The 19022-nt window shown below is 41.4% G+C and overlaps 1 protein-coding gene across 2 annotated transcripts in view; it reads right to left on the bottom strand.

Moving 5' to 3' along the window:
- The window catches only part of BRINP3 (BMP/retinoic acid inducible neural specific 3), a 360329-nt gene that overhangs the window by 89284 nt on the left and 252023 nt on the right, over positions 1–19022 (bottom strand). For both annotated transcript variants that reach the window (XM_061634005.1, XM_061634006.1), the window contains one exon: positions 9071–9176. In XM_061634005.1, the coding sequence (XP_061489989.1) occupies positions 9071–9176 (106 nt within the window). The remainder of the gene's footprint in view (positions 1–9070; positions 9177–19022) is intronic.

Genomic DNA, 19022 nt, shown 5'->3' with positions numbered 1-19022 from the left:
TTGCAGCAGGTTTACAATCTTGATCATAGCAGTCAAGAAATATGTGGAAGCAATAATGCAGGGAAACCCACTGCAGAAAGACAGCAAACTAAACAGGAGGGAAATAAACAAACCCAATCAAGTACAGAGTCTATATCAGCAGGTGTCACCTTGCTAGCTCATCACATTCAGACTTTTCAGATATATTGCAGGTGTGTACAAACGAAAGAGTGCCAAATTGTCAAACCAATTCCATCAAAGTACTTGATCTAGTTCCATTTAGCTATATCCATTGTCCCGCTTCCCACTTAGGCTCTAGGGTTAATGTAGTTTAGGGTGATGGTGGAAGGCACATTGTACTCGCTACAATGTGTTTTTCTCCAACCCGCTGCCCCCTTTCCCTGGGGTACTTTACAAGCTGCTTAGTAGTTCTTTGGTATTCAAAGCATATGGTATTGTTCTCCTGGGAAGGCACCACTTGAAAATAAAGGTGAGGGAATCACATTTTTGAATGTTCTTAGACACATCAAAAAGCCCCTAGATGTGGAATGCTGGCATCTCAGAGAGAATATTATTTTATTTATTTAAAAGCATTTCTAAACTGTTTAATCTTTAACAAAATCAAAAATCCCAAAGCACCATACAAAATTAGCATAAACATCGTAAAAAAGAAGAAGAAAACAATAGAACAACATAATAAAAACAGATAATAACAGGAACAGGTAAAAACAGGAATGTCGACCCAGTGTGCGGCAGCTGTGAAAAAGGCAAATTCCATGCTAGGGATAATTAGGAAAGGTATTGAAAATGAAACAGCCGATATCATAATGCCATTGTATAAATCTATGGTGCGGCCGCATTTGGAATACTGTGTACGGTTCTGGTCGCCTCATCTCAAAAAGGATATTATAGAGTTGGAAAAGGTTCAGAAGAGGGCAACCAGAATGATCAAGGGGATGGAGCGACTCCCTTACGAGGAAAGGTTGCAGCATTTGGGGCTTTTTAGTTTAGAGAAAAGGCGGGTCAGAGGAGACATGATAGAAGTGTATAAAATTATGCAGGGCATTGAGAAAGTGGATAGAGAAAAGTTCTTCTCCCTCTCTCATAATACTAGAACTCGTGGACATTCAAAGAAGCTGACAAAAGGAAGTACTTATTTACTCAGCGCATAGTTAAACTATGGAATTTGCTCCCACAAGACGCAGTAATGGCCACCAGTTTGGATGGCTTTAAAATAAGATTAGACAAATTCATGGCTACTAGCCATGATGGCTGTGCTGTGCCACCCTAGTCAGAGGCAGCATGCTTCTGAAAACCAGTTGCCGGAAGCCTCAGGAGGGGAGAGTGTTCTTGCACTCGGGTCCTGCTTGCGGGCTTCCCCCAGGCACCTGGTAGGCCACTGTGAGAACAGGATGCTGGACTAGATGGGCCACTGGCCTGATCCAGCAGTCTCTTCTTATGTTCTTATGTTCTTATGAATCCAGAAATAACAGAATCCAGTTTTATGGATCAGGGAAAGCCTTGGCAAAAAGATGTCTCCACAAGATTTTAGAAGCCACTAATAGATGCTGCTTCACATATGGCAGAACTAGGGCATTCCATGGTGCAGGAACAATGACAAAAAAATGCCATTAAAAATGGCTAGGCTAGAAACAGAATACCGGATGTGTGATGCAACATTTAGTCATGTGATCTAATGCTTGTACTCCAAAGTGGCAAAGTCCCAGGAATGTGTTATTTTTCTGACGTGCCTCTTGGATAAGACTGTTGGCCTTTCAAGTTAAAGTACTTGATCAAATATGGAGATAATCCACACAAGTTTCCCTACCTGTAATGGGATGTTTCCCAAGGTGTACCTTTGTGAAGCTGTGCAGACAAGTTATCCAGCAGTTCAGCCAAGGGAAAGGCCTGCTGACAGTGACTCTGTGTTCAGTTTTGTGCTGTGCCAAATCCTGTCCTCCAATTCCTTAAAAGATTTCTTCCCACATGAAAGAGGGTTTGTTTTTCTACCTCATTTACAGGACACTTTACAATGTATTTATAATATTGATGAGTGCAGGGTTGAGCTTACCTTATTCCACTGTACTATGAGTACCATGCAGTATCTAGTCAGGGCTGGTCCAACCCAAGAGGACAACATAATTCCAGAGGAACCATACTTATTAGAACAACACAATTGTCAGGAGATAAAAAATGAAAGAGAGGCAGGGGAAGAAATGATGCTGAAGGAAATAGCATGGCTTCATTACAAAAGCACTCCAACTTCTTTTGTTGTGCCCAATGAGTTTTGAGAGTAGCAACTTTTCATCAGAGACAATAGTTACCTTTTGTCCCCTGAATGAGAGTTGTCATTTGCCAGAGTATCTTTTTTGGAAAGAATGTTGTTTAATATATACCTTTGCATTGAGAGAGAGAGAGAGAGAGAGAGAGAGAGAGAGAGAGAGAGAGAGAGAGAGAATTCGGCATATAATCTTCAAATCATCAAGGTTATGACACATGAGTTGAATTTTCTGAATTTGTTTTAGCAACGAAGGATTGTTAAAACTCAAAATGCATTAGGAACAAACAGCAGAAAATTGGAGTGCTTTTGAAAATAAATAATATTATTTCCTTCAGTACCCTGTGAGATTTGCTTCTTTGCTTTTTCTGGTCTAGAACTGTTGTTGTTCTCTCCATTTGCCCTGAGGCTTTAGGGATAATGCCCTAGGGCAAGGGTAGTCACGGTGGTGCCCTCTAGATGTTGTTGGACTACAACTCCCATCAGCAGCAGCCAACATGACTTAAAATCAATGATGACTGGAATTGTAGATTATCAATGTCTGAAGGGCACCTGATCTAGGGTGTGATGTAGATGTATGCCACTTCCCAGTACCTATGCCTTTCCCCACAGCAGCCCATTTTCCCTGCTCCATACATGTTAATGGAGTATCAGTTTCCATTCACTGGTAGGCACTCCTGAGATGAAGGGAGGCATTAATTTTTACCTAGTTATACAAATCTGCTGGTACTTAGACAGCTATCACTACTTAAATTTCCTACTAATTATTCTGGTTTCTTTTTAGCTCTTGCTGAATATTAACATATGCCTGTCATTTACTTATTGAAACAAATCTAATCTAGGTATTTTTATATAATTTTATGAGTTGACATAGGGATGGCAGAGAACAACAATAACTGATCTTGCAGCATTTACACTGATTCCAATCATATTTGCTCAAGAGAGGCCCTCTATACATCACTTCCAGTTGCCCCACTTCTTCCTTTGGTTGGAGAAAAGCAGTTTCCTTCTCCCTCTCTCTGCCTCCCACAGAGGTTAAGGGTGACATAATATAGGCATCATTGCCCATGTTTGTGTATTCATTCCAGAATGCATGTTCACAGGCTATGCAGGATTCTGCTGTGCTTTAAAAAACTGACACACCTGTTTGACCAAAGTGTCATCTGGCTCTCAGGATGCTATGGGCCTACTCTTGCTTTCCGTATTGCCCCTCTGGGAATCCCTCTCTCTTCTGCTTCATGTGGATATATGAAAGGCAGAGGAGAGGGACAGAGAAGCAGAGCTATGCAATCTTGCAATGCTGCTAATTCTGCACACTTTAGCTCTGGCTCCTCTCACAATGGTCTCTGCCTCCACCCACCATTACCTGGAGTCCCAAATTGATTTTTCTCATGGGTCAATGGTCCCTCATAGGAAAAAAGGTTCTCTTGCAGCTGGTATAGATCATGGGAAACAATGTCTTTGTGAAAGTGAATAACTCATGTAATGAAAATATTCTAGAAGGCTGAAAGTCACATGGCAACAGCTATGAGAGTGCCTGTATACTATAATGAGCATGGATTTTTCACATTCCACCATGTTAAATTGAAAATATCCCCCATGCCATTCTGCTGCTTCCCATAAGCTCATTTCAAAACAAAATCTTACAAAATGTATAGATCTTAACTCAAAAACGTTTGCTTAACAACCCTCTAAATTTTCATGGCAATACACAAAACACTCAGAGAGAATCCATAATTTAAATCTGAAACATGAGTAAAAAAATCCAGACCCCTATTAGACTTTTTTTTCTGTCAGTGATCTTGTAATTTGTTGAAATCAATTAAAAACTCAGCCATATTCACAGAGTACATCTTCTGCAATTTAAAAGTTTAAAAATGCATGGCTGGTTTTTAATTAATTTAAGAAACTTAATATTGGAGTCTGTGATAGTGCAGAAATGCTCAGTAAAAACCAAATGCCAATGTTCTAAAAGCAGACTTACAGCTGTTTAGCTTGGGTAATCAGGGGGCCACATCCACATCAGACATTTATTCAACTTTAAACAGTCATCACTTCTCCCAAAGAATCCTGGAAAATTCTTGACAGAGCTCCAGTAGCCAGAGTGGTTTAATAGTCAGCACCACCACAGAGAAGTCTGGGGACTGTAGCTCTGTGAGGGAAATAGAGTGTCTCCTAGCAACTTTCAGCACTCTTCACAAGCTACACTTCCCAGGACACTGTAGGAGAAGCCATGACTGTTTAAAGTTGAATAAATGTCTGGTGTGGATGTGGCCAGTGAAAGCTTTGGTTTAAATTTGGGTGGGAGAGTACATGCATGTGCTATAGAATAAACATTGGGGGAACCCCCCCAAATAATGATACTGTTAGCAATGTTTTCCTTTTGGAAAGGGGCTTTCCTTCTGCCTAGTGCCCACCCACTCAATCTCCTCCCCTCCCCCTCCTCCTCGCCATCCTCCTTCCTTCCCCCTCCCTGCCCCTCTCCCAGGTCAGTTTCAGCTATCCTAAGCATGATTGCACAGGAGCAAATCCTACAGAACTCAATGAGTATGTAAATGATCAAACATGCCCTTCCCCTCCATCTCCCCCTCACCTCTCCCTGTCCTCTCCCTCCCGTTCCCCTCCCCTACCGTCTCCTCTCCTTCCCCTCCCCACTTCCTTCCTTCTCCCCTCCCCCTCCCCCTCTCCCCAACTCTTTCTCCCCTCACTATTCCAGACATCTCTCCACCTTCTCCTCCTCCCCTGTGGTCAGTTTATCCTATCCTAAACATGACTGCATGTGAGGAAATCCTATTGAACTCAATAAGCATGCCAATGATCAAATCTGCCCTCTCCTCCACCTATTCACATCCCCTCCTCCCCTCTGCTCTCCCTCCTCCTCCCCCCTTCCCTCCCTCTGCCCTCCCTCCCCCTCCTCTTGATCAGTTTCACCTATGCTAAATATGATTGCAGGGGAGTAAATCCCACTGAACTCAATAAGCATGCAAATGGTCAATCCATTCTCAGCAAACTTGCACAGAATCCCATTTCTTACCTGCCAGATTAAAAAGCAGAGACATTCACTTATAGGCAAAAAAACCCCCCAAACCCTTGTGGTTTATGAACATACCAACAGCCAATTCAGAGGCACGTTTGCAAATTCTTCCAAGCTACACAGGAAGTAGATTGGATTGTGAAAGACCAACCCAAATTGTGTTTCCATTTTTACAAATCTTTAGGGCAGTACAATATCTCAGAGAGGAGGTCAGGTCTCCTGCTCCCTTGTTACATTCGCTATAGCGGCCCAATTTCCCTTCTTTTAAAAGTTTGATAGAAATATCTGTTGGTTATTGGTACATTCTTAAACTGCAAGGGTTTTTTTTTGCCTATTAGTGAATTAAAAATACAGCTGAAAATAACTTGTGTTTCTCTTTTTCTTGTCAATATTCATTAATTTCATTGGCAATCTATATATACATGTAAAAGTAATTTGGAGGGGAAATGCAAATAATACTTAGGGCTATGTGGTGTCCTTTATTCATCAAGGCAACACTGACTATGAAATGGTTTTTAAAAGCAACTCAGTGTGCTATGATTTTGACTTTAGAGATCCAACAGCATATATCAAAACAGATCTATGATTGATGTAACAACCAATTTCCTAAGCATGTTACTGACAAATATTATGTCGAGCATGGGGACAGCAGCTTCCAAAAGGCAAATAATTTCCATAAACACAGTAAAGATATGAGCCCCAATGAAAATGACAGGATCATCTATCAAACTGCCCCAAAATAGCAGGCGTACAATGTGATATTCAAGATAGGCTGTCCTATTATGTGAGAAGTGGAGGGAGATTGTTGAGTTTATATGTCAGTTCAGTTGGAAGATAATTGTCACTGTCTGTCCCAAGACCCAAAAAGTGTTATTTTCAGGCAGCCAACATTTCTAACCTGCACAGGCTTCAACACCTGGAGAATCTTCATTTGGATACATGCTGCTGCTGCTGCTTTCAGGAGAAAGTCTTACACCCTCAAAGGGTTCACAGAGAATAGCCCAAGCAGACATGAACATGGCCCAAACTAGTTTAATCCTCCAGCTGTTGTTGGATTCCACTTCCCATCAACAACAGCTAGCATGCCCAATGGTCAGGGATGATGAGAGTCATAGTCTAACAACAACTGGAGGGCATAATGTTTGTTACCCCCTCTCTCATACCATTCCTGGGTCTGTTCTGAATTTTGTTGGCTATTCACTAAAGTTCTCAAAAAGAAAATTGTGTCCTGTCCATGAACTAGAGATGTTTCAGTCTTCCTTCCCTGAGACATTTTGCTAGACTTATTTTGCCAAATCTTTAGGCTTCCTTCAAAATTCATCTTTCCATCCCCTCAGCAGAAATCTCCACATTTAATTGCCTTGAATTGTGTATTAGGTGGAACATATTGGCGATCTGAGGATGTATAAAATAATGTTGCTTTTAACTTCCCCTCAGAACTGCTCAGATTGACAAACCTAGCCTCCAAATTTGCCTTGGATTTGTGGCAATTTTACCACAATGTGTCTGTAAAAGTTTGGGGGGAAATGAAAAGAATTTCAATAAGCTTCACACCAGTGCTGAGTGCTTTATACTTCATATCCATTTCTCAGAGCTTGGAAAAGTTACTTTTTTGAACTACAACTCCCATCAGCCCCAGCCAGCATGGCCACTGGATTGGGCTGATGGGAGTTGTAGTTCAAAAAAGTAACTTTTCCAAGCTCTGCCATATCTGTAATGACCAGGTAAGCAAGGATGTGTTGAAAAACAGGGGGTAAGCAATCAGAAGCTATGTTCTATGCTTTCAATTGCTATCTTCTTTTTGTGATTATATAGGTACTTTAGCTTAATGTGTTTATTTCTCCTTCAGATTATATGGGTATTTTAGCTTGATGGAGTCCCATAACAGGTGTGTCCATAAATCTGAAATATGTAACACTGTTTTGCTACTGACATGTGAACATGGCATCATTTAGCAATGGTTGCTCATCAACTGGTTCACTAGTGGGTAAATAGCTTCTGCCAGTGAAGGCCACTGCATGGGTGCCAACATCTTTACAGGAGGACATCATGAGACAGTTTAGTGAACAGCCATTGTGGATAGTGTTGGGAATTGCAAGGCATAAACATCATGGCCCATAGTAGGTGCTGAGATCCAGTCTGGAGCTATATACCTGCATGATGCTAAATTATCAATGTTCCACACCTCTACTGGTGGAGTTCATAACACCTTTTGAGAAAAGATGTCAAGTTGTCCTCCTAAAACCTGCAAGGAGCATGGTGTTGGACTAGATGTTCTTCAAGATCCCTTCCAACTCTATGATATTATCATTTCCCCATTCAGCAGTACATAGTGGGAGAAGATGATAGTATGCGGGTGAACACTGCAACACTGTTGCCCATTAGTCCACTTGTATATGCAGAGTAAAAAAAATGAAGTAGATGTTGCCATCTTTATTGGTGCCGAGCAGCGTCTTGCTTGGCAAGCAAGTTTTACCAGATCAGATCTACTGAGATGCTACAGGGTGTGGTTCCAGATGTAAGTCCCTGTTGAATAAAATATGCTTAATACAAGTAAAGTGGATGGAGATTTCCAGGGCTGGCACCAGGCATGACTGGACCCTTGGGCGCCAGCCTGCCCTGGACTCCCTGCTCCCTGCACCCCCCTACACACTGTGCGGGACCACTCCACCTACCTCTCCTCCCTTTCTGCAAATGACCTGTGTGCTGGGAGTACAGGTCGCTGCCATCAACCAAGTTGGCAGCAAAGGCTTCTCTAAGGGGATGATACCCCTGCTGCTGATACCCCATCTTTGTTGATGGCACGCATGCACGCTACACTGTGTGTGCGCACATCCCTACCATCAATCAAGATGGCAGTAGGGGCATCAGCCCCTTAGAGAAGCCTCTGCTTTCATCTAGGTTAATGGCAGCTGCAGGCGCAGTGCACAGAGCACTCACAGAAAGGGAGGAGAGGTAGGTGGAGCGGGCAGGCACCACAGGCCTGCATGGTCTGTAGGGGAGGCTGGGAACTCTGTCTCTGTGATCTGTGGCAGGGTCGGGAGTAGACTCTGCCAAGGATCGCAGAAGCGGAATGTTACCCCCACACCCTAAGGAGGAGGCCCTCTGGGCTGCAGAGGTCATCGGCCAGGGCCCAATCTGGCCACCCTTTGGCACTGGCCCTGGAGACTTCAGATTAGTCTGTAGTTTTCTGATTATGAGCTTTCCATGGAAAAGACAGGTAGTTTTTAAAAATGCTGTCATTCTGTTTAGGTCAGTTTTCAGTTTACATTTCTAATATTCTGATGAAGCTGAATAGATGATGACTGCCTTGAAGGGAGTGTGGTGTAGTGGATAAAGTGGCAAATTTGGGACTGGAAGATTTGGGTACATATCCTTCTTCAGCAAATCTCTCTATCGCTCTTGGTCTAACACATTTTACAAAGTTGTTGTAAGGATAAAATAGATTGGGGAGACAGCATACATTGCTCTAAGCTTCTCAGAGAAGGATGAGATGAAAATGTAATAAGTAATGATAAAATATGGTGTGATCTGAACTCTTTTGATCTAGACCAACTCTGAACCATGAAGTTCCACAGGTTTCACATGCCTGACCTTTCTACCCTAGCAATAAATAAATAAATCCTGATAATTTCTCACCAGTTTAAGATCAGGAAAGTATATATTAATGTTTGAACTAACCCATGGAATACATTGTTGAGGCAGAAGTTTTTGAAAAAATGACAGATATCCCTATAAACATCTTCCTACAAGAAATTAACAAAATTCCACCCACGTACCTTGCAACTGAATCTTATTTTCCGGACTCTGTACCAGAACAGAACTGACAGAATCTAGGTTGTCATAGTTACTGCAGCCAAGAGGACCAGTCCGGGTTTCTGTTACCTATTGAGTAAGGGAATGGAAAACCATTGGCTGTATTATACAGAAAAGGCTAAGTTTCCTTTTAAAAAAAACACCTGGTACAGTACAGCAGAAGAATTCATTCTCATAGATACAACTGGCACGACACTTTACCTGTACAGATGTTTACTTTTTCATAGTTCCTTCACAGACAGCAAATCTGCTTGTCAGATCATATTGCTGTGTTTTATAGAGATGAAAAATTATATACACATTTCAGCAAAATCTTGGGAATTTAAATTTTTGTAGGGCTGCATGAAAATGCCTTCCTCCCCATATTCTCCACCTGATGTGCAACTGTGTGTGTGTGTGTGTGTGATTTCATTAAATATTTGCTGGGATCCTCAGAAAATTGTCCTCAGAAAACTACTCAGAAAATTCTCTTCTGAGGAATTTCAACTCAGTCAGTACATAAAGACAACATTATGGTCTGAAGACACATGAGGCCAGCTCCTGCTGAAGCTAAGAAGGGTCAGGTCTGGTCAGTGCCTGGATGGGAGACCACCTGGGGATCATATGTAAGCCGCCTTGGGTTTCTAATATGAAAAGAAAGGTGGGGTATAAATGCAATAAATAAATAAATAAATATTATTCGTTCTTACTGGTGGGTGAAGGAAGCAATGGGCTCAGGGTAGAGGACTGGAAGGAGTAAGGGGCCAGACTAGGGCTGAGCCAGAATTTCTCAGAAAATAATTTTCTAACAGATTTGTGAAAGTTTTCTTTTTCAAGGTCTTCCTCAACTTTTGAAGAATATTCAGCAAAATGGCAGCCCCAATTTCCCTATCTGTGAATTTTGGATGCAACTATACTTCAGTTTTGATAACATAGGAACCTGCCTTATGCCAGCTCTGACCAGTAGTCCATCCAGCTCAGCAGTCCATCCAGCTCAGGATCGTCAAACTGACTATCAGCAGCTCTCCAGCATTTCAGTCAGGAGTCCTCACCAGCCGTACCTGGAAATACCAGGGACAGAACCTGCAGCCTTTTGCATGGAAATCATGTGCTCTACCACTGAGCTACAGACCTTCTCCAAAGCACTTTAATATTGTTGAAGAAAGCAATGGCCTTTGTTCCTACTCCTCATCTAGCCCTCCTCTTTTAATCTGTTGCTTCCTTCTTCCACCAATATTAAACTTGCAATACAGTTTCATTCACCATTAAGGGACCCCAAACTTCTGAGAAGTATTTACTGAGAAAATATGTTGGAAAATTTCACCACACTTAAATAAATTTTAAACATAAAGATGTTAGACTGACAGGCATGTGGGAGAGAGCTTTTTCAGCTGTGGCCGCCAAGCTTTGGAATACCCTACCCCAAGAAGTCTGCTCTGCTCCCTCCCTGTTGGTTTTCCGAAGACTTCTGAAAACGATCTTGTTCCAGAGAGCCTTTGGGAGGGACTGAAGGTAGAGCCTGACACTGCTTTTATGACTTCTACATTAAATTTTACCTTTGTAGTCCCTTTAGTACCACCCCCTGTATATTATACAGACACAAGAGTGGCTGTATACTATAGCCAGCATGGATTTTTCACATTCTGCAATGTTAAATTGAAAATACCCTCATGCCATTCTGATGCTTCCCATAAGCTCATTTCAAAACAAAACCTTACAAAACGTATAGTCCTGGACTCAGAAACGCTTGCTTAACAACACTCTCAATTTTCATGGCGATACACAAAACAGTCAGAGAGAATAGAGAGTTCAAAGTCTAAAAAGAGAGAAAAAAAACCCCAGAGCCCCTTTGGACTTTTTTCTCTCAGAGTTCTCATAATCTGTTGAAATTCATTAAAAATCAGCCATATTCACAAAGTACCTGTAATCCTAATACTGACCTTGCCCCATACGATGACCTTCATCTTCTGCAATTGTAAACTTAAAAAAACGCCTAGCTGATTTTTAATTAATTTAAGAAATTTTGGCTGGAACCCTATGATAATGCTGGGCATGCTCAGTAAGAACCAACCATCAGTGTTCTAAAAGCCAGACTCACAGCTGTTTGGATTGCCTAATCAGGGGGCCACACCCACACCGGACTTTGTTTTCACTTGAGACTGTCATGGCTTCACTCAGAGAATCCTGGGAAGTGTAGTTTGTGAAGGGTGCTGAGAGGAGACTCCTGTTCCACTGAGAGAGCTCCAGTGGCCAGAAGGGTTTAACAGTCAGCCACTCTGACTGAAGCTCTGTGAGGGGAACAAGGTGTCTCCTAGCAACTCTCAGCAGCCTTCACCAAATACACTTCCCAGGATTCTTTGAGAGAAGCCATGACTGTCCAAATTGAAATAAAGGCCTGTTGGGGATGTGGCCAGGAACAGCTTTGGTTTAAATTTGGGTGGGAGGCTACATGTGCCTGCTGTAGAATAAAAAGGTAGGGGAAACTCTGAAAAGCAATAATACTGTTCACAATGTTTTCCTTTTGGAAAGGAAAGGGGCTTTTCTTCTGCCCAGTGCCTACCCACCCAATCTCCTCCCCCTCTCCTCCCTGCCCCTCCCCCAGGTCAGTGTTGGACTATGACCTGGGAGACCAGGGTTCAAATCCTCACACAGCCATGAAGCCCACTGGGTGACCTTGGGCCAATCACTGCCTCTCAGCCTCAGACAAAGACAATGGAAAACCACCTCTGAATACCGTTAACCATGAAAACCCTATTCACAGGGTCAACATAAGTCCAGATCAACTTGAAGGCAGTCCATTTCCATTTTCAAACATGATTGCACAGAAATAAAACCCATTGAACTCAAAAAGTATGCAAATGATCAAACCCACCCTCCCTTCTCCTCTCTCCTATTCCTTCCCTCTTGCCCCTTCCTTCCCCCTTCCTTTGCCCCTCACTCCCCATCCCCATCCCTCTCCAATCCCCTCCTTCCCCTTCCCCCTCCCCTTCCTCCTCCTCATGGTCAGTTTTACCTATCTTAAGCATGATTGCACGGAAGTAAATATCATTGAACTCAATAATCATGCAAATGATCAGGCCTGCTTTCCCCCTCTCCTCTCCCTTTCTCCTCCCCTGCCCACTCCAGCCCTCCCTCCCACCCCCCTGGTAAGTTTTACCTATCCTAAGCATGATTGCATGGGAGTAAATCGCACTGAATTCAATAAACATGCAAATGATGAAACCTGTCCTCCACCCCTCCCCCTCCTGCCTGCTCCCATCCCAGTCCTCCCCTCTGCATTTCCTCCCCTCCCTCCTCCTCAAAAACATTTTCTTTTGTTTCTATTTCTGTGAATATGTGAAGTACAGCCACATTTTGCAAAATTTACACTAAAAAAAACCTCCAAACATAATTATGAAACAATGACACTGACTTCTGCAGAACAGTCTCCAGTGGACCTCAGGAGTGTCTCAATTTGCACAAGATAAAACAGTGGGAGGTGAAATATATTCTAGCAAAATTCTAGGTGTGCTCTATGTTTTTAATTGACTGTGCCCACCTTGCCTTAAATAAAGTGGTCTAAACATAGCAGGCTGAAAACATGCACCCTCTTTTTTCAAACAGCCAGAGTCATTGCTTAAGTAGCAACATATTGTAATCAGTCTGATTTTACATCAAACTGCAGTTTCAGATTCAGCTGTCAATGCACCCAAAATAGAAATAGAACATAACTTCCCATTTGAAACACAAAAGGCTATCTTCACCATCATATGACACTGACCAATAAAAGGCTTTGAAATGAATAAAAATAGATTTCTAGGATGAATAATGAGGGAAATAAAATTTCTAGTTTAGATTCTCTATAGAAACATTAGTAACACAGGCCAAGTAAGAAGAACACCAACAAACATATAAAAATATAATTCTCTATGTTTGGAGATGGCAGGTGTTGCCACCACTCACCATATGCTCAGAGGCACATGTTACCAAATCCTTCCAAGCTACACAGCAAGTGGATTGGACTGTGAAAGACCAACCCAAAGTGTGTTTGCATTTTGACAATTTTGTAGGGCAGTACAATATCTCAGAGAGGAGGTCAGGTCACCTGCTTGCCTGGTGCATTCACTATAGCTGCCCAATTTCCCTGCTTTTTAAAGTTTGATAGAAATATCTGTGGGCTATAGGTATGTTCTTAAACTGCAAGATTAGTTAATATGTATATATATATATAGTATTTTATGCATTTTAATTGTATTTTATGTATTTTAATTTATTTTAATGTTTTTGTGATTTTACTGTTCACAATTTTATTATGTACGTGTTTGATTTTATTTTTGTAAGCCGCCCTGAGTGCCTTATTATGGGGTAGAATGGCTGGATAGAAATATTTTAAATAAATAAATAAATAAATAAATAAAAATTATTTGGTGTGAGCATCACCATCACCACTACTTACTGCCCACATATAGTTAGGAGTTTTTGTTTTGTTTTGGGGGGGCAGGCAGGAAAGCATTTTTGTTTAGCCCTAGAACAAATGCATTGCCTCCTTCAACAATATTTAATCATGTGTTTGTTTACTATCACATTTATATCCTACTTTTACTCCAAGGAGGTCAGGGTGATGTACACACTTGTCACTCATTCTATTGTCACAACCCTGTGAGGTAGGTTAGGCTGAGAGACAGTGGTCACATCCATCTCATACATTGAAAGCACATGGCTTCCTCCAAATAATTCTGGGAATTGTAGCTCTGTAAGCGGTAAACTACAATTACCAGGATTCTTGGGAGGAAGCCATGACTGTTAAAGTGGTATAAATGTGTATGGTGTGGATGTGACCAGTGACTGGCCCAATGTCACCCAGAGTGGGGATTTGAACCCTGGTCTATCAGGTACAAGTTCAACACTCTAACCACTACATCACATTGGCTCATTATATTGAACAATATTAAAACTGGATTGACAGTTGTGTCCAAAATTCTTCAAGCTACCCATGGGCAATACAATTAGGGAATCACTTCAATGAGGGGCTGAAATTCTTCAACAGTTCAGGAGAAGTTTGAAAATAAAATGTTGGGAAAATTTATCATTTTTTTCTTCTGAGAAATCGCTTGTATTCGATACTTCTTCAACATTTTAGGTTTTACTTTGAAAACTGACCCTTAGAAATATTTAAAAGAACATGATGAAAGTGAGGCATTCAAATTTCAGCATTTGAAAGAACCATTTCATTTCAGCGGGAAAAGTTCTATGTATGCCCAAGACCTTCCCACTGAACTCAATGGGATTTCCAATTGCTTAACTTTGGCTGAATTATACCTTTGAATTTTAAGTCTTGTAATATAATTTTAAGTCAATAATGTTAAACACCCATTTCAATTGCTTGGACCCAGATTTCTTTAAGTGGACTTAGTTCCCACTGAAATCAATGGGAATTATGTTAAGCCAGGATTAACTTCTCCCACTGATTTCTATGGTGCATAAATTCAAATTATTTGCAGTGCAACCCTCTACATAGCTACTGAAAAGTAACTCCCACTGGATTCATAGAGGCATACTCTCAGAAGAGTGGGCATGGTATTGCAGCCTTTATAGGTGACATTTTTCAGAGGGGACAAGGCAGCCTTTGTGGAAATGGATGTGTGCTTAAAGGTGATCCCCTGGATCCCCTTCTTTTACTATCCATTACGTCTTAAGACTATATTAAATCCTTATTTTGATGCAGTCAAGAAAACTAAAAAAATACAGGCTGAACAGTTTCTGGCAACGGTATGAATCAATCAGTAAATGCTATGGTGGCCTGAAACCTGGGAAGTTGACTACAGGTAAATGGCTTCACCTCCATTTTTTATCCTCAATTATGACCCCTAGATACCTGTGCCAGCCTCTTTAGCTGGCAGAAACAGTCCCATTGGATGTTACAAGGTTTCATTTTATGCCAATAACAGTTTTTGAATTTCTGATTATTGAAATGGTTGTGTATATTGCAAAACCTAAGAGTCTACAGGGTGTGAAAATATGTTTCCAGTAGAATACTTCTCCTTCACAAATCTACCAAAGAAGTGTGTGTGTGTGTGTGTGTGTGTCTGTATTTCAAAACAAGATCCACATTCCATAGTGAAATGTACATTCTCTAGCTGCAAGACCTACAGTTTGATTTTTGAAAATTTTCTTTATTTATTATAACATTTCATATTTGGAAACAACTAACAGAAATTCAGGCTGTAAACACACTAGTCTCCAGACCAAAGCATTTCCATTAGCCATACCTGGAGGAGGAATAGGTTGATCTGCCAATCAGGTGTGAAATCTCTTTGAAGCTGAATTTAACACACACACAAGCTGATCCCACCAGGTTTTACTGTAAAAAGGCACAGGGTTTGACTGCCATTGTGTGCCCCCATTTTCAGAAGAGAGAGGTGGAGATGCACTGGAACTGACAGAGCAGTGAGTGTGTTTCTACCCTCACTTGTGTATGCGTGTGTGTGAGAGAGATCACTAATAGTGGCTCAAGTAATACAGAATGATTCCCACAACATCAAGATTTGAGGCATTAAATTCAGATTTTGGGTACTCGAATCTTTGCAGAAACAAGCAAACACCTTCACACCATTCCAACATAAAATTAATATTTTTGATCGAACAAGTTAAGCATTATAAAGCATTTTGTACATTGAAAAGTCCTATGAAATAACTATTAAATGCTAATAATTTCTGGTCATATATTTGCATTTCTGTTCTTTCAAATCTTCATACTGTGAAAATTGGTCTTAAAAATTCTAACTTTAATTTCTCTTTAATGTTCATTGAAATATATGCAAAAAGGCAAAGGGAGTTTTCCTGAGATGAAAAGTCTTCCTAAACAAAGGAATTTCATTCTTGACAAATGGAGTCAGATGCAAGATGGAAAACTAGTGCCTGGTGTCCACCTCCACCCCTCTGCATGTTTCTCCATTGACCCTGCTGGAGGTTCCTAAATGCAAGAAAATAAACTACTTAGAAGGGCTGATTGCAAAGATGACACTACAAACAAGTGCTTGCAATAGATCATTCGTTTTCAATGTTTTACTTTCAGGGCACTGTCGCAATTTGCATGCTGAAGAATACCCAGATATTTGCCCTGGAATCCTGCATGTTGCAGTGACTTCTGCGAATAGCAGGGAGAAAGCAGTAGTGATATCGTTCATGTTTCTCTTCTTTGTCGTGACAGAACATCAGACAAGCTTTTGAAGAATGCCAGGCCTCTCTGAACACATTTTGAAAATCACTGCACTCCAGAAAACAACTCTGTGGCAATAGATGACAATAGATGTTAAGACAATAGCTACTGTACAGACACTTAATCAGAAGTATTTCCTCCTGAAATATAAGGAAAGTGTCAATGGCCTGATTTGGAAATAATGTTAAACCATAGTTTGGTATGACAAGCACACGTCTGCTCCCCCACTCCCCACCATCCTCCTCCAGCATGGCTATGAGGTTGGAAGCATTTGGTTCCATTTCCAATTTATTTATTATATTTATACACCACCTCTTCTCCAAGGAGCTTAAAGTAGTGCACATGGTTCTCCCCTCTTCATTTTATCCTCACAATAACCCTGTGAGGTACGTTAGGCTGAGAGACAGTGTCTGGCCCAAGGTTCATCAAGTAAGCTTCATGGCTGAGTGTGGATTCGAAGCCTGATCTCTCAGTCATAGTCCAACACTCTAACCATTACACAGCACTGGCTCTTTAATTAACCACAATTTGTCCTTAGTCTGGTGACTTTTAACTATGGTTTATTTAAACAAGTGAGGATTAGAAATTACACTTTGAAGTTGACTTGTTTGGACAACCATAGTTAAATTTATTCAGAGTTTGTCCTAGTTCAGACACAATAACCAACCATGGCTAGTTGACAATAGAAGTAAATGTTTATGGCCGAAGTACAGGAGGGGAGGGAGGATTCCACAAATCTGAGGCTCACTCATGTAGCATTAAACCATAGTTTACTATTATGTTTGAATACAATGACTGATTTTTCTTGCACAGTTCATGCCACAATAAATCTGCTTGTCTTTGAGGTGTTAAAAGAGTATTTATTGATTCACAAACAAATGCCTGTAAAGTTCATTGTTACTACTACCTGTAAATAACAACTGAAAAGCAAAGATGAAAATGGACTTTAATAGGAAACTGGTGTGCAGTAGAATTTGATCCAAAATTATCTGCTTTGGTAAAATAGGCCTATTTCAATTCACATTGAGCTCTTGCAGCAAAAACATATGAATAGCCTTGTTGGATCAGACCAAAGATCAATCTAACCCAGCTCTCTGTTTCCAACACAGAGAGGATAGCCAGATATACAGTATGTTTCCCAGAACCTTTCTGCCCTGTTTTACAACTTCTCAGAGGCATTTGTCTGACCACTCCTAGAAACAGAATGCTGGACTAGCTGGATCTTTGGTCTTATGTTTTCTCCCTTTTTCATGCCAGAGTACCTTTTGTCTTTAATGCACTGTGAACACATGATGTTTCATAATGAAGATTTATGTGATCATATTTATTCTTCCCATTCATTCTCATTACAGCTTGAAACATCTAAGGTAACCAAATAAGGGAAGGGTGTTCATTAGCATAATCATTACATGATCTGCTTTTGCATATTCATATTCATCCTTCATTTAGATAGTCCATTCAAGATAATTAAATATAAATGACAATTGCCATTTACTTATTAGGACGTAGATGAGGGAGGATGAAGTTGTATTTGGGGGGGAAATGTTGGAAGTTTGTGATAAGAGGTTGGTGAGGGGAGCAAAGGATCTCACTTTACCAGCATTGTGGCACATTCCACCAGTAAGTTCTCCTGTGCAGGCCTCAGGGGACTTGCAAGAACATGTCTGTACACATAATGACCAATCTCCCCCACCACTTTTTTTAAAAGTTCAGGGGTAATATGTTATAATGAGAGTGGTCACATCTAAATCAGGGCTGGCCCTGCCATTAGGCAAAGTGAGGCAGCTGCCTGAGCCAACAGATGCTCAGGGGCAGTGAAGAGCTATGCCATGCAGCCCATTTTCCATCCCCTAAACTGCTGGTATAGCACAGTGGGGAGGAGAGCCTGCCTGGGAGGCCAGAGTCTGTGAGTTCAAATCACTGCTCGTGTCTCCTGGGTGTCAAGGGCCACCTAAAGATCACCCCCACAGTGAGTGGCTCAGGGGTTACGCGCCTTGCCACCTGTGCAGCTGTGGGCAAGCTGCATCGTCCCAAGGAGCCCAGTTGCCCCCCAGCTGGCCAGTTGCGGACAAGGAAGGGGCTGGCTTGTGCAGCTGTGGCAAGCTGAGCAGGCCCTAGCCAGCTGGAGAGGACTAACCTCAGAGGGAGGCAATGGTAAACCCCCTCTGAATGCCGCTTACCATAAAAACCCTATTCATAGGGTAGCCATAAGTCGGGATTGACTTGAAGGCAGCCCATTTCCATTTCAAATTGCTTTCAGGTACAGTGGAGGAGGTTCAAGAGATTCAACAGCCAGTCTGGGGTACTTTTGAACATGAAATGGAAAGTGTCATCTTGTTCATGGCCTCAGGCAGCAAAATACCTTGGGATGGTCCTGGTCCCTCATCCATAAAGGGGTGGAACAGGGCCATGCAAGCAACCACAAACACAACTAGTCATGCATTTAGTGAGCATGAGAAGGGGCTGGGAACCTGAATTTACCACAATCAGCACTGTTTCTGTTCCATTGCAGTTTGATTTCTGCCAATTATCCCTTTATATTTCTTGCTGTCTGCTATTTAATGTGCATTACGTAAATTATGTACCTATTTACATAACTTAGATTCATTTCAATGTAAAGGAAGCATCAAAAATGTAAAAAAGTGTAGTTAATGACATATCATTTGCAGACTTGAAGAAAACAACAAGAACTAAAACTGATTGTACTCCCTCTACTGATTTCCATTTCTGACCACAAA

This window comes from Rhineura floridana, chromosome 6 (genome assembly GCF_030035675.1).
Source record: "Rhineura floridana isolate rRhiFlo1 chromosome 6, rRhiFlo1.hap2, whole genome shotgun sequence".
NCBI classification, from domain to species: domain Eukaryota; kingdom Metazoa; phylum Chordata; class Lepidosauria; order Squamata; family Rhineuridae; genus Rhineura; species Rhineura floridana.
This window is presented reverse-complemented; position numbering and strand designations above follow the sequence as displayed.